This window comes from Mytilus edulis, chromosome 9, assembly GCF_963676685.1.
Source record: "Mytilus edulis chromosome 9, xbMytEdul2.2, whole genome shotgun sequence".
Taxonomy (NCBI): Eukaryota; Metazoa; Mollusca; class Bivalvia; order Mytilida; family Mytilidae; genus Mytilus; species Mytilus edulis.
In genome coordinates this window covers 51,695,877-51,710,485 of record NC_092352.1, presented here as the reverse complement: position 1 = coordinate 51,710,485, position 14,609 = coordinate 51,695,877, and the positions used below count along the sequence as shown (strand labels likewise).

The window sequence follows — 14,609 nt, the reverse complement described above, 5'->3', positions numbered from 1 at the left end:
CTGTCATAGCCATGTCTGTTATAAAATTTAAATATTATACATTGTTATATAAAATAAATAATTGTTCTTATTGGTTTTCGGTTTATTTTGTAGTTCCATGTCCTCCAGGAACATATTCTGGGAATAATGATGAATGTAATGTATGTCCAGATGGAAAGTTCCAGAATAACTTTGGTCAAGATGAATGTTTGGAGTGCCCTTCAGACAATCCTGTTCCATCGGAGGACAAAACTACATGTTTAGGTGGGAAAGATTTACCTAAACTAGTTTACAACCATTAATTAGAAAAGGGACCTAATTTTCATGATTCATTGGTCAATATCAAGTTTCATTGTTATGACTGTTTATGAGAAAATATGAGAAAGAGGTCAATATATTTGGTGTATTGAATTATTGCATGGTGTACATGTTGTCTGGCAGGTTTTGTTCGACCTTGACCGAGTTAATATGTATCATTGATAATGTTAAATGTATGTAAAATCTTCATATTACAGACTTGTTACATAGGTTTAATCATCATAGTTAATAACTTTAACGGTACCATTTGTTTCTGCACTAGATGCACATTTCAACAATCGACGTCTCTTCGGTGATGTTCGACATCCCAAAAATAGTTTATTTCATTATTTTCGTATGCTTTATTACAAATGTTAATTACAACGTTAACTTCTTTGAAACTAGTTATGGAAATTGTTAAAAGAGCTAAACGATTAGTGGTAGAGCACGTACTAGGGGCAATGGCAAACAACATGTTTGAAAGTAACATGACAATATCGGTACTGATTTCAACTTATAATGAACATTTTGTTTTGTTTTCAATTGCCAAAATGAGCATGTGTTCAAAGTTTCAAATCTGTGTATCAGTCTGAAAACTTTCAAAATAAAAAAAAATTAAAGAAGAACTTATAGTATGAACTATGTTTATATCCAGTATTCTCAGCAAGAAAAATATATTAGAATAATCTGCGTGACCAAAGGACATGCAAAAAAGTGAGATGATCTCGTATATATTGACTCTTTTCACTGTAATTTCAGCTTAAGTATAAGTAACTTTGTTAGTTTTCAAACAAATGTCAACTAAATTATTAATTGTTATTGCCTAAGAATTTATCACAAGCTTCAGTGGCTGGTATTACCCACAGTTAAATATGCAATGCTAGTTTTCTTAACCTGTGACAAGTTTAAAGCTACTTCAAGTTAATTATCAAAGTATCACGTAATCATTTAAAAGATTGTTGTGAGAAACTTTTTAAAATTTAAACTTTGATTTTGCTTTGACATCTTAAAGTTTGATACCATAAAAACCAAGCTCTACAATTGTGATAGGTGATAATAGAGTTCATTTTTTTTAGCTGTATGTCCAGCCGGATTTATTTCTGTTGATGGTTTACCTACCTGCATACCATGTCCAGAAGATCGTTTCTGGGTAAACAAAACTTACTGTCAGCCTTGTCCGAATTGTGGCAATACAGCAGGGAAAAATGGTATTTCAGACATCAATGGTTGTAAAGGTATATTTTATTCGAAAAGGAGTTAAATAAAATGTAAATGTCCGATTTCTTAATTATTTCCATTCACTTAGATAAACGAACAGTACCAATGCCTCCAGTCGATTCAAACATTAATCTATCCAAGGGCAACAATTGCAACACAACAACACGCTATGGGACGCACAGCATAGCTCATTCAGAGTTCACAGTAAAGATTCATAGGAAGTACATGTTGGTGTCTGGCAAATATAAAAAGTGCTCCCAAGAAATCATCACCCCTAAATAGATCTTTTGTAGAACAGGCAGACTATTATTGTTATACACAGTTACACTCAGTCTGATAGTTTTCTGTCTATAACTATAGCTTGGCATTGCTGAAATATCAAAATGAGTTTGTATTTATTTTGGTTTTGAAATACATACTTTCTAAATTCAGTTTCTTTGTGTCATTTGATGTTCTGAATTGTACCAATCATCCTGTCATAAGAGACTGAAATAATGTTTGTGTGTTAACTTACAGAAATGATAAAATACTGTTTCCATTCGTGATTTTCAAAATACCGTATATAAATTCGAAAATAAAATGTGTTATAGCATTGAAACACTTAATAATTTCCTTACTAAAAAAAAGTACTCCTATTTTGAAGCTAAATGGCTCGTTCGTAAATGTACTTTTTCAATACATGACATGAATAGTATTCTGGACTAGGCTGAACGTAAAAAAAATGTTGGTACCGAAGTTTATATTTCATTAAAAAAGACAGGAAAAGAATACAATTTAATCAAAAGATAAAATTCCTGTCAACTCACCAATACACGATTGATCCAATAAATAAAAAAGTGTTTGTGTAATACATGTTCAAATAAGCAGCAAATCTTGAAAAATTTCAATCAACTTATTTCACTAGTTTTGGACGGTAGGCTGCAATTGGATCATATAGTGGCACGATGTGTTTATTCCTGATAAATACTTTTAGAGACAAATAAAAACCTAAAAGCAAGAAAATTAAGAATAAATATGTCTTTTCTTTTTTTTTTATTACATTTCATTCACTAATGAAACAGGAAATTCATTCTGTTTAGACATTGAATTCATATATTTTGAACAAACGCACGATCCATAAAATGTTTTAAAGCAGCAAAGTGAAATGGCACATTATGTAATTTTGAAACAAATAAAAAGGATCAAGCCTTTTTTTTTTAAATTTATTTCACCCGCCCTTTTCTGCTTTTTCAAAAATAAAAATCAAATGTTAGTTCACTGACATTTTACCTCTGAAATGTTTTGACTTGGATAGAGAGTTTCTCATTGGCACTCGTAATACATCTTTTTATATATATTGACATGATTGACAGGATCATGACCACATGTTTAAAATTCAATCGTCACTGATAAGTTCAAATTATCAGAAACTTTAAGCAATAGGATAACTAAATTATGTATTGTATTGTTTGGATATGTGCATGTCTTTATTAAAACCTTTACATGACCTTGACCTTATCCTTTTTTTAATTCAGTGTGTGTACTCTTCTTATCAAAAGTTTACATATAACATGATAAGATCCATACCATGAATTGGTATACCTATATATAGACATGTGATAGAAAGGTTACAGTGTTTTACAATGACTTAAACTGGGTAGCAAAGTGACTTTATGATTAACTTGAAAACTAGTATTATTGTTTTTTTTTTAATTTTCGTTATGTATCTACCATGCTATAAATGTATAAAATTGAAAATGGTGTGCTGCAGCTGTTCACTTAACAATAATGTGGCATATTTCTGTTTTTATCTTTTTCGACAATGACATTGAATGCAAATAAAAACGATGGAGGTATTGATAAATAATATGCTTTCTCTTTCTGCTCAAAGGGACAGTTAAATCATGATTTATTCAGAATTCTAATATGACGTGCTTCTTTCGCTTTGTAAACAACACCGTGATAAAATTCTCGATATATCTATACTTAGCGCAGACTCCAAGATGTACACAAATGGCTGTTTAAATATGCCTCCCACGTAAATCCACATGTATCGTAACCTATGTGTAAACGGTTGTGGATTTCCCTGTGTTAACAATTACAATTGAATAAAACCCTACAGAACATTTATTCTGATTCTGATGCATAACAAAAAGAATATCCACATTAGAGAACGGAAAAATGGACAAAAACAAAACAAATTAAAATTCCGCGAAATTCCAGTAACGATTTTTGCGCATTAACGTCATTTCAAAACCTGACGTCATACGAATGAAAACGTCAAAGCTGAAGGTTTTTCTATTGCGTTTACCTTCTAAACTCGGATATAATTGCATTAAAATAAAGTATTGAGGTAGGTATTGCTTGTTTTCTGTTCTATTGCAATATTCGCACATTTACTGATTTCAGCAAGTCAACATGGCGGCTCCTTGGTTACAACATGTCAATTTGAATTTGACGGTAGCTTACGATAAAAAATGCAAATCTAAAATTGCAAATGTTGGGTTTACTGAAAAGTAAAAAGAAGTAATCACATTTTTTTCTAGCGGTTAGTTAAGAAATCATTCATGCAGGTTTATTAGATTTGTTTTACATTTATCGAACAGTGGGTAAAATAGAACAGCCACACACATGGTATACCCATCATCGCTTCAGTTTTTTAATAATCGTATTTGTCCTATTAGAATCGAAATAATTCATGGAAGCCATAGATTTGTTGTAAATTTACACATGGCCTGGGCCGTGATATTCGTTAATTTTATCCCTCGCTAACGCTCAGGATAAAATTCGAATATCACGGCCCAGGCCATGTGTAAATTTCCAACAAATCTATGGCTTCCATGAATTATTTCTTAATTATATTTACGAGCAGTCCGCAATCAACAATCAAAAACAAAACCCAATTACAATTTTCTTTATATTACTTACATCTGATATCATTCAAATCGCAGGCTACAAGGGTATTGTAAATATGATAAACACATTGATATGTATATCTTATTCAGATGAAAGAATGAAGAAAAACAGCACAATGAAAAATGTTTAGCATTTGACGGTTACATTTACCAAAGACATACGTTGATAAAAGTTTGCCTGTCAGATCTGAGATCCTAATTGCTACGGACCAAATTTCATAATATGCAGATCTGAATTTCGCAATCTTTTACCTGCATAGTAATGCTATGCGTGTTTTTAAAAATGATTTTACGCAGATTTACAAAGCTCTTGCATACAAACATCGTTTTTAAATGTTAACATACACTTCCTCAATTGTGAAATGTTGTTATGCTTTGCAAATGACAATTATAATCAATACTGTTATTTTTTTAATCTTCTAACCATCGACAAAATTTAAACAAATTGTTCATGTGCTCATTGAACTTGATTTACACAAAACACAAACATCTTCGACTTTTATAATTACAGTTAATTTTATTTTACTATTGGGTCTGATTCCGTTGGCTCCGAGATTATTTTGAACAGATAGACGCGAGACTATTATGTTTGTTTACCTAATTTACAGATACAAACATAACATATTCATTTAAAAATATTCTTTCACATAATTAGTACATATATGCATATTGAACTACTTAAGTTTCTATTTAACTGTTTGCACTGTTGGTTATTTTTTGTTTATACAATGATATCAAAATGAAGGATTGTTTTTTTTTAAGAATATGTCAATGATCATTATAAGTTTAAAAAATAGAATTCTGCTAAGTCAGTTTTCAGATAAAAAAATTCTTAAATAGTCAATTTTCATTTGACGGACAAACAGCAATCATCTCCCTTCAAAAATGAAAGACCTCTATTTTTTATTGCTATGTTTGTTTGGGTGGATGTTACTGAAAGGTTATAATCAATGTTTTTAGTTACTGACCTATTTTTTGGAGCCTTGCTTGCCACTATATTGTTGAAATTTTCATTGCTCTGTGTTGAGCCTAAATCTACAAGTTGGCTTGATCTTTTCTTGTAATTTTCTGTCACTGTCTCTAAGTGCTTACGCAGGTTTTCATTTGACAATGGTTCACCTTTTGGTAGATGTTTATATCTGAAATGATATAAAAGAAAAAAGTTGAAATGTCATTCATTTATATGTATGTTGATTTATGACAATGTTTCAAATAGATCTAAACTGTACAATTTTATTTACCAATTAGTTAAATAGTTGAATATTCCTTAAGCTGCTGAACTCTGTGTCATTCATTATGTATTGTAATGCATTTTTTTATACCAAGGATTTTGATTGGACAACATCACATATCTTCAGGGGGTAAAAATGAAGAACCTGTCGGATGAAGTTTTTTGCACTGTGCCGCAGATGACATTTCAAAATTATAAATATAAAAATTTCTTTAAAAATTAATAGTAAATGTGCATAACAAAAACTGTGTTGTATTTGAAGATTTGCTCTTACATTTTTATGTTACCCGAAAACTCATTTTGTTATTATAATATCTCAGATAGAATAGTCCATTAGCAAGTAACTAAGTTTAATTTTGGACCCTTTGGGCCCCTTATTTCTAAACTGTTAGGACCAAAACTCCCAAAATCAATCCAAACCTTCCTTTTATGGTCTGACATCAAGCTTGTGTTTAAATTTCATAGATTTCTATTTACTTATACTAAAGTTATTGTGCAAAAACCAAGAATAATGCTTATTTGGGCCCTTTTTTGGCCCCTAATTCCTAAACAGTTAAAACCAAAACACCCAAAATCAATCCCAACCTTCCTTTTGTGGTCATAAACTTTGTGTCAAAAGATCATTGATTTCTATTTACTAAAACTAAAGTTATAGTGCAAAAACCTAGAAAATGCTAATTTGGGCCCTTTTTGGCCCCTAATTCCTGAACCGTTGGGACCAAAACTTCCAAAATCAATCCAAACCTTCCTTTTATGGTCATAAACCTTGTTCCTAAAGTTATAGTGCAAAAACCAAAAGTATTCAGACGACAACGACGCCGCTGACGCCAACGACGCCGCCGACGCCAACGTGATACCAATATATACGACTAAAAAATTTTCAATTTTTGCGGTTGTCTAAAAACATTAAAAACACTTTCTTTTATATGTATAATATCCTTCAAATTTAAAAAAATTAAAACCTGTAAGTTTCTGGTTGCTTGGAATATGTGCACCAATCCCCAGAACAGCCTGAATGGTCTCCAAATAGGTGAGGAACTATACTGTCTAATCTTTCACAAAGTTCATCCTCCTTTGACTGATTTGAATTATAGCATACATGTAACATCTAAGTATGTAAGCAATAACTCCTTTCCCCTTCAGCTCTTTGTACTTATTTGCTGCTGCATACAGTTGTTTCGACAGATTTTTCTTGACATGGTTTTTGTCGTCTCTTTTTTTTATGTTTGCAAACTTTTGCTTCAGTCTTGAGGTTGTTGTGGAGTCATTATCTGCGTGAATGATCCCAACTGTGCACCCTCTGTTGTCCATCCTAGTAACCATTGATAAAGCCATGTCAGGCTCCATGCCTTTACTTGACCCTGTAACAAAAAAGGACACTGTAAATACTACAATTTCTTACATGAGAACTATTTAAGATGACTGAAACTTATTTCATCTCCCTTTTTATACAAGTAACTTAAAAAATCATATAGTTATTTGACATTGGGACAGTGGTGGATCCAGGGGGAGGGTTCCAGAGGGTTGGAACCCCACCTCACCTTTTTTTTAGACGATCAATGCATTTGAATGGGAACATATAGTTGCCCCCCCCCCAACTTTTTAAAATGGCTGAAACTTCCCCTGTTGGGATAAGGTCATTTAAAGAGTATGGTGGTACACAACATACATACTTGGTTTGGGAGCGCATAGCCATAAGGCAGTGTTATGACTATGCAATCATAAATAAATATCATTGTCCTTTTTTTCAAGGACAAAAACAAAAAAAAGTTTGGTTTTTGTAACTGTAATAATTAAAACTAGACTCATTGAGATGGAACTTTGTGGGCCTGCTGTGAATAATGAGTGGAAAATATTTTGTATCTTTACCATTATGGACATTGGTTGTCAACTGAAACCAATGTAGGAAATCATAATGATTCTCTAGATATATAGGGGGCACAACTTGTTACAGGCGGGCAGACTATAGGGCGCAGAAATCTGGATTAACCTGAAATCATCGCTATTGGATTTTGCTTGAAAAAGACGTTTTAAAAAAATTGTTGTTTGTGTACCTTGCCAATTACTGTTGCATGGATGATTTGGAACTGTTTCCTTTCTTCCCAAATGATGCTGGCATATACTGCATAGTTTACTTCTTACATCATAGTCTAGAACTGTTCCAGTCTTTACACCAACTAGACTGGAATGTCCTGAAAAAAATACAAAGTCCATGTCATTTTTAGTCACATAAGAAAAGGTTGAAAACAGTTTCTAATAATTATATTCAAAATAGAAAATACATGAATAATGTTTGAAATTCTTCGATCCAAAACAATTGCCATATTTGTCCTATTAGAATAGAAATAATTCATGGGGGCTTGAATATATCTTGATTTTACCACAGGTTGTCCCTTTATGCTGACATTTTACCCCTCTCTATCGCTCAGGGTAAAATATTTGTCATAGAGGGCCAACCTGTGGTAAAATCACGATAACTTATTACCAAATTTCATTGAAATAAAATAGTAGCTGAGAATTGGACCTTAAATTAGGCTGTTAGTTTTCTGGTTTGAATTGTTTTACACTGTCATTTCTTGGCCTTTTATAGCGGACTATGCAGTATGGGATTTGCTCATTGTTGAAGGCTGTACAGTGACCTATAGTTGTAAATTTCTTTGTGATTTGTCTCTTGTGGAGAGTTGTCTCATTTGCAATCATACCACATCTTCTTTTTAATACTTAACACATTACTGTAGGATAGAATGGCCTATATTTTATTGAACCCAAATGTACAGTTCTACTAGTTATTCCTAGGAAAAATCTTTTGACCAAGTATATTGATCTACCATGTAAAGTAGGTTGAATATGGCCCTAAACATAAAAAATTTAACCATGATCGGGAGGAAAGGACAGATATACAGAGGGACAGTGGTAAACCTATATGTACCTATTATTTTCATAGTTGAAACCTAAATAGTTATTTTGGACAAGTTTATTGATGTGTAAAGGTGACAGAATTAAATAACACACATGTTTTACATCATTTCCTTCTGACTTGATTCAGTTTATAAGCAACTCGGAAGCATTTACACATCAATAAACTCCTCCACTGCTATTTTTACATGTATAATATTACTGATGTTGACTAGATACCTGTGTTACTGTTATATTGCCAACCAGAGCCTCTTGTTTGCCAACCAGCGTCAAAACTGCATTCTAATTCATCACTTAGGGATAGAGAAATAGCTTTCTCTTCTGCACTAGCAGTTTTGCAGGAATCAGATGCCTCTTCCATAAGTGACAATGCTATAGATTTCTCTTTCTTTTTCAGTGTCTTGGGATCAGGTGGGGGTATGTTACATGTGCTGAGAAAATTCACAACATGATCAGGACCCATTCCAGAGTGCATCATTGCTGAAATTATTATGATTAACTATGATTATTAATTTTTACTATCTACATACTGCATATAGATATCTTTATCAATCAAATAAATTACAATTCAATAAAAGAGCGGGTGACAATTGATAGCGCTATAACCTACATGTAGTGATCACATAAAGCTAAATGTCATAATTCATTTTGACTTTTTTAATGTTCAAGCAGAAATACATAAAAAATACAACTTCCTTACTTAAAATCAATTTAAGCTCATACATTGGTTTGCTGTTTACTAAGTAGTGAGGTTATGAAGATAGGATTTTCTTTTCTGGAAGATGCCAAAAATCCTTTGAATTAAAAATAGTGTTATAAAAATAGAATAAAAATGTTGTCCTGGAAATGATGAAATATCTTTCTTAGTTTAACATTAGGCAAGTTTTTAATAAGAAAGAACAATATATCATATACATATATACAGCCACTGCAGTGATTTGTAATAGCTACACTGTAAGCTTTATTCAATTCAATATTTTATTGGAAATAGCACAATAGAGGCGTCATCCAAATACAGACAATTATAAATGAAATAAAGATGCATGTAACAACAAGTCATAAGCCAATGCTTTATAGACATGTTAGAAATCCTTGGTGTAAGTAACACTGTAAATAATAAATTAGACTACACAGTACCCAAATTTCAACACCTCATACCCTTGTCATGGGTTTGAAAGAAACTACTTTAAAAACATTTACATGTCAGAATGATAAATGAAATACAAAATATTAAAGCTTTTTGCACTTACCAAGAGCGACTTTCGAGTTAATATCAAATGCTCCTTTCTCATTCCGCTTGCCTGTAGATATCAGTTTCATACCCGAACATATCTGACATACCACCTCCAAAAGACTACCTAAGCCGTACCTGTAAGATAAAAATTTAATATAGTTATTATAATGAACGGTAGGTCATATCATTTTGTTGTCAAGCCTGCAACTTTTGTTGCAGAAAGCTCGACATAGGGATTGTGATCCGGCGGCGGTGGTGTTAGCTAATTTCTTAAAAGCTTTATATTTTAGAAGGTGGAAGACCTGAATGCTTCATACTTTGTATATAGATGCCTCATGTTACGAACTTTCCGTCAGTCACATGTCCAATGTCCTTGGCCTCATTTTAATGGTTCAGTGACTACTTGAAAAAAAAGTCAAGATGTTTTGTAATGTTAAATTCTCTCTTATTATAAGTAATAGGATTACTATATTTAGTATGTGAGTAACTTGCAAGGTCCTCATGCCCGTCAGACAGTTTTCACTTGACCTGGACCTCGTTTCATGGATCAGTGAACAAGGTTAAGTTTTGGTGGTCAAGTCCATATCTCAGATACTATCAGCCATAGGTCTAGTATATTTGGTGTATGGAAGGACTGTAAGGTGTACATGTCCAACTGGCAGGTGTCATCTGACCTTTACCTCATTTTCATGGTCCAGTGGTTATAGTTAAGTTTTTGCGTTTTGGTCTGTTTTTCTCATACTATATGCAATAGGTCTACTATATTTGGTGTATGGAATGATTGTAAGGTATACATGTCTAGCTGGCAGGTATCATCTGACCTTGACCTCATTTTCATGGTTCAGTGGTCAAAGTTAAGTTTTTGAGTTTTGGTCTATTTTTCTAATACTATATGCAATAGGTCAACTATATTTGGTAGTTGGAAATATTTTATGATCTATATGTCAGTTGCCCAGGTTTTATTTGACCTTGACCTCAATTTCACGGTTCATTGCTTAGTGTTAAGTATTTGTGTTTTGGTCTGTTTTTCTTAATTTACAAACAAAAGGTCAACTATATTTGTTGTATGGAAGAATTGTTAGCCTACATGTCTGCCTGGCATGGTTCATCTGACCTTGACCTAATTTTTATGGTTCATTGATCAATGTTTAGTTTTCTTGGTTAATGTCGAGTTTATGTGACAGTTGTAATAGAGCTTTATATTTAGGACTATCAACATAATATCAATGATTTGTAAAGAAGGCGAGACATTTCAGTGTGATCACTCTTGTTTTATCGGGAGGCCAAACTTAAAATATATGTTGTTTCTCCTTTCAGACAAAAATTATATTTACTGGGAATGGGTATGTACTGGGTAGGTACATACATGTATACAAAAATGTACCTGAAGGTTATTTAGGAAAAATATCTTATTTTGTATTCATGAAGGGAAGTATACCAAAATGTCAAGAAATTTACATTTTTATTATCTATCATTGTCTATCAATAGACTTGAAAGAAAACAACTATTTCTATTCAAAATGTCAAAACAACATTTTTTTAGTAGGGTCTGTAGGGACATTTTTCTGCGGTAGCTATATATATAGATTGCATTATATAAGGGAAGGGGAAAGAAACAAAATTTTATTTATATGAGATGTGGTATGATTTCCAATAAAACAACCATCTACACAAATCTCAACAAGAGACCAAATGACACAGAATTTAACAACTTTAGGTCAGCCTGCAGGGCCCACAAAAAATGAGTAAAACCCTGTAGCATAGTAAAATTAGCTACAATGTATAAAAGGCCAAGAAACAATGTTGTCAAACAATTCAAATGAGAAAAGTAACAGCCTAATTTATACATGTACAAAATAATAAACAAAAAACAAATATAATATATAGCAACTAACAACTGATCCACTGAATTACAGGCTCCTGACTTGGTACAGACACATACAAAATGTAGCGAGGTTAAACATTAATCCAACTTGTGTCAAAAATATAAGAAGGCTATATATAAGCTAATATGTGTGTGTTTTTTTCTGACATTAAAAAAAATATTCCGACCCCTAATTTGATGGAACCAATTATTGTGGTCCAGGAAATGATTTTTTATTTTGAATCCAGATTTCCTTATAAATACATGTACATATAGTGTTGAATTTTGAAGAAAAGAAAAAACTTAGATTGATGGTCTTAAAACTAAAATTAAAAAAATCTAGAAAAAAACGGAGTCCAAACCTCTTGAAAATTTGGACAGCACCCCTCCTAGCAAATGCCTTTTAAAACTTCAACCCCCACCCATGTACATCCCAGACCGAAGATGTGTTGAAAGAATGAAAGAAAAAGAAGAGGTTATTGGGACAGGTTACATTTATAGAATATGAACCATATATATACACTCTCTGTGTTAATATTAAATAGGTGATTCTTACCTTCTTTTTTTTTAGAATTCTAAAAATTCTATCTTTCTAACCTCAAAACTATCATTAAAGTTAACCTTTAAGCCAGTGTGCATACACCTCAGTGCTGAAAATGCCAAATTTATTTCTTGTCCCTTTTTACAAATGTATGTAGGGCTTTCATTTTGATGCAGTGCAGTCATGGCAGTGACAAGTATATAGTGTCAGAAAGTGAGAAACTAAACAATGTATGTATCACAGCTATGTATATTTCTCATTCTATAAACTTGTTAACATGTCAGTAACTGAGGAATGTTTCATATCTAACTTGATTTTTCATAGCTAAGCTTGCCTTAGTCCAAATAATTAATAAATTATGTATTTCCTAAAACATTTTGTACAAGGGTTTAGATTGAGAAAAAAATTGTAACGATTTCTGACAGCAGGACATATTTGAAGGTGAATTGCAATCATATTCCTACAAACTTCACATGGTTTAGGCTAAAATAGTTTGTAAAAAATGAACAGATGAAGGGGTGCTGAAAATTATTGTTTACCTCATTTCACCAACTATATCCTTCAGATGAAGTGGGGTGTTGCATTTGTTGCAAAAGAGTTGTTCCGCTAGAACTTCCAACTCAACAACCCTCCTGCCTTCATTCCATGAGATGTTTTCACTCTGCCCGATATCAGTTGAAACCGTAACATTCGAGGCAATGTTTTCAACTAATACCGGTGTCTCTTCTTTTGTCGGTTCCGGTGGCAATTCTCCCCTCGAACCGTAATTATGGTCTCCCCATTGATTCAATTTACCACTCTCATTCAAAGAGTCCATCCTTGTGGATTTTTTAAATCTATCTTTCTTTATAAACCGACCGCGAACACGAAGGCGGTCGCAGTCGTCTGCCATTTTTGTTGTTTACCTTGTCTACCAATTGCGTAAAAAAAGAATCGGAACCGATTTTAATTACGCAAAATGCACGTGCTAGTAGGTCATGTGATACCCGTCCGTCTCTACCTTAACAATAGAACTGATATTAAAGCTTGTCGTTTTAAAGTTGAGTTTATTTCTCGGAAAAATGAAAGTTGGACCATTTTTGGGAAATTTTCTGCTTTCTGTTTCTTACTTGCTATTGAAATCAAAAATTGGTGTGTCACCATCGTTTAAGCATTTGTCTTTATATTATTAAAGGAAGTATACTCAAATTGGCATAACTCATCGATGTCCAACGTCAACATGACTTGGATGGTGATTTGTCTCATACCACACCTTCTTATATCTATCGTAACAGAATGTACGAAAATTAAGCATGTGTAGTGTGTTTGTGTGAAAAAGCAAAAGCGAGTTGAGCTGTGAATTTGACTGGATTGATTATTCTATTTTAGTGAAATGGTATCATAAACTCCATACTTTCTGTGCAAAACCTTGAATTAAGATGATTCTAAACTCTTTCATTATTTCAAAAAAAAAAAAAAAATGTGTGATGACGGACCTCTGCGAAAGTAAATGTAAATATTACATTTACAATGGAAACAGAAAGTCTTGAATGTCATAAAATCTTATCTCAATCTCCTACTTGATTAAATTTGTTATGATTAATTTCACTTACTAGTATACAAAGCATTTTTATATTAAATGGAGTGTGATTTATTTTGTTCTTAGAAATCATTATTGACTTAGTCTAGCAGTCAATACATATAGCTGCATTGAAACACTAGATATGATTAATTATTTTCTAAAACAGAAGAAAAGAAAAGCGAAATTGAATCTTTTACGTTATCATATATTCACAAGTTCATGCTTAATTATTACGAGTATCATTCATTTAGGCTTTTTTATAATTTGGATCCATTCATCAGTAAGACATGTACGGAATAAGTCAACCATTCATTATTAAACATCCGCAGTTTACAAAACAAGTTCCTATTATATCAAATTAGGGAGCATGTACATTGAGAATACTAATTTGATTATCATTTCTTTTAGAACATATATGAGAACGGTACCAGTATTGCAAGGAAATTTGCCATTATCCTGTTTAAATTCATTATCTAAGCATAATTGGATTAGCCCTAGACTTTATGAAGTATAAATGTATTTCTGTGTTGGTATTATTTGTTTACTGCAGCAAAAATATATACCAAAATTACTTGAGAAATAATATAGTTTGCCCCAGCGTAAAATGATTATTTTTTAAATTATTTTCATAGTAGATAAAAACGTATGATGCTTATTATATATCTATATAATAGTACAACTACGTTTGTTCATAAAAAGTGACAACAAAAGGATGTTACTCCTAAAATACAATCAGAACCACTTCATCAAACACTTCGGCACATCGTTGTGGCACATTTGCGTAAAACCTACCTTTTATTTTTAACATTTAAGTAAATCAGGAAGTTCTATATTGTAATTAACTTACTAACTCATAACTGAGTCCTTGAATATA

The 14,609-nt window shown here is 32.3% G+C and overlaps 2 protein-coding genes across 2 annotated transcripts in view; one reads left to right on the top strand and one right to left on the bottom strand.

Moving 5' to 3' along the window:
• LOC139490037 (uncharacterized) overlaps positions 1-14,609 on the top strand; it is a 100,478-nt gene that overhangs the window by 31,304 nt on the left and 54,565 nt on the right. Inside the window, exons 21-22 of the mRNA XM_071276889.1 lie at positions 94-243; positions 1,353-1,511. Coding sequence (XP_071132990.1) covers positions 94-243; positions 1,353-1,511 — 309 coding nt within the window. The remainder of the gene's footprint in view (positions 1-93; positions 244-1,352; positions 1,512-14,609) is intronic.
• On the bottom strand, positions 5,327-13,173 carry LOC139488556 (uncharacterized). The gene is made up of 6 exons (XM_071274282.1): positions 12,714-13,173; positions 9,786-9,904; positions 8,755-9,015; positions 7,674-7,811; positions 6,582-6,980; positions 5,327-5,527 (listed from the first exon to the last, which is right to left on the bottom strand). Exons 1-5 carry the CDS (start codon positions 13,064-13,066, stop codon positions 6,667-6,669), a joined length of 1,185 nt encoding a protein of 394 aa, XP_071130383.1. The 5' UTR covers positions 13,067-13,173; the 3' UTR covers positions 5,327-5,527; positions 6,582-6,666.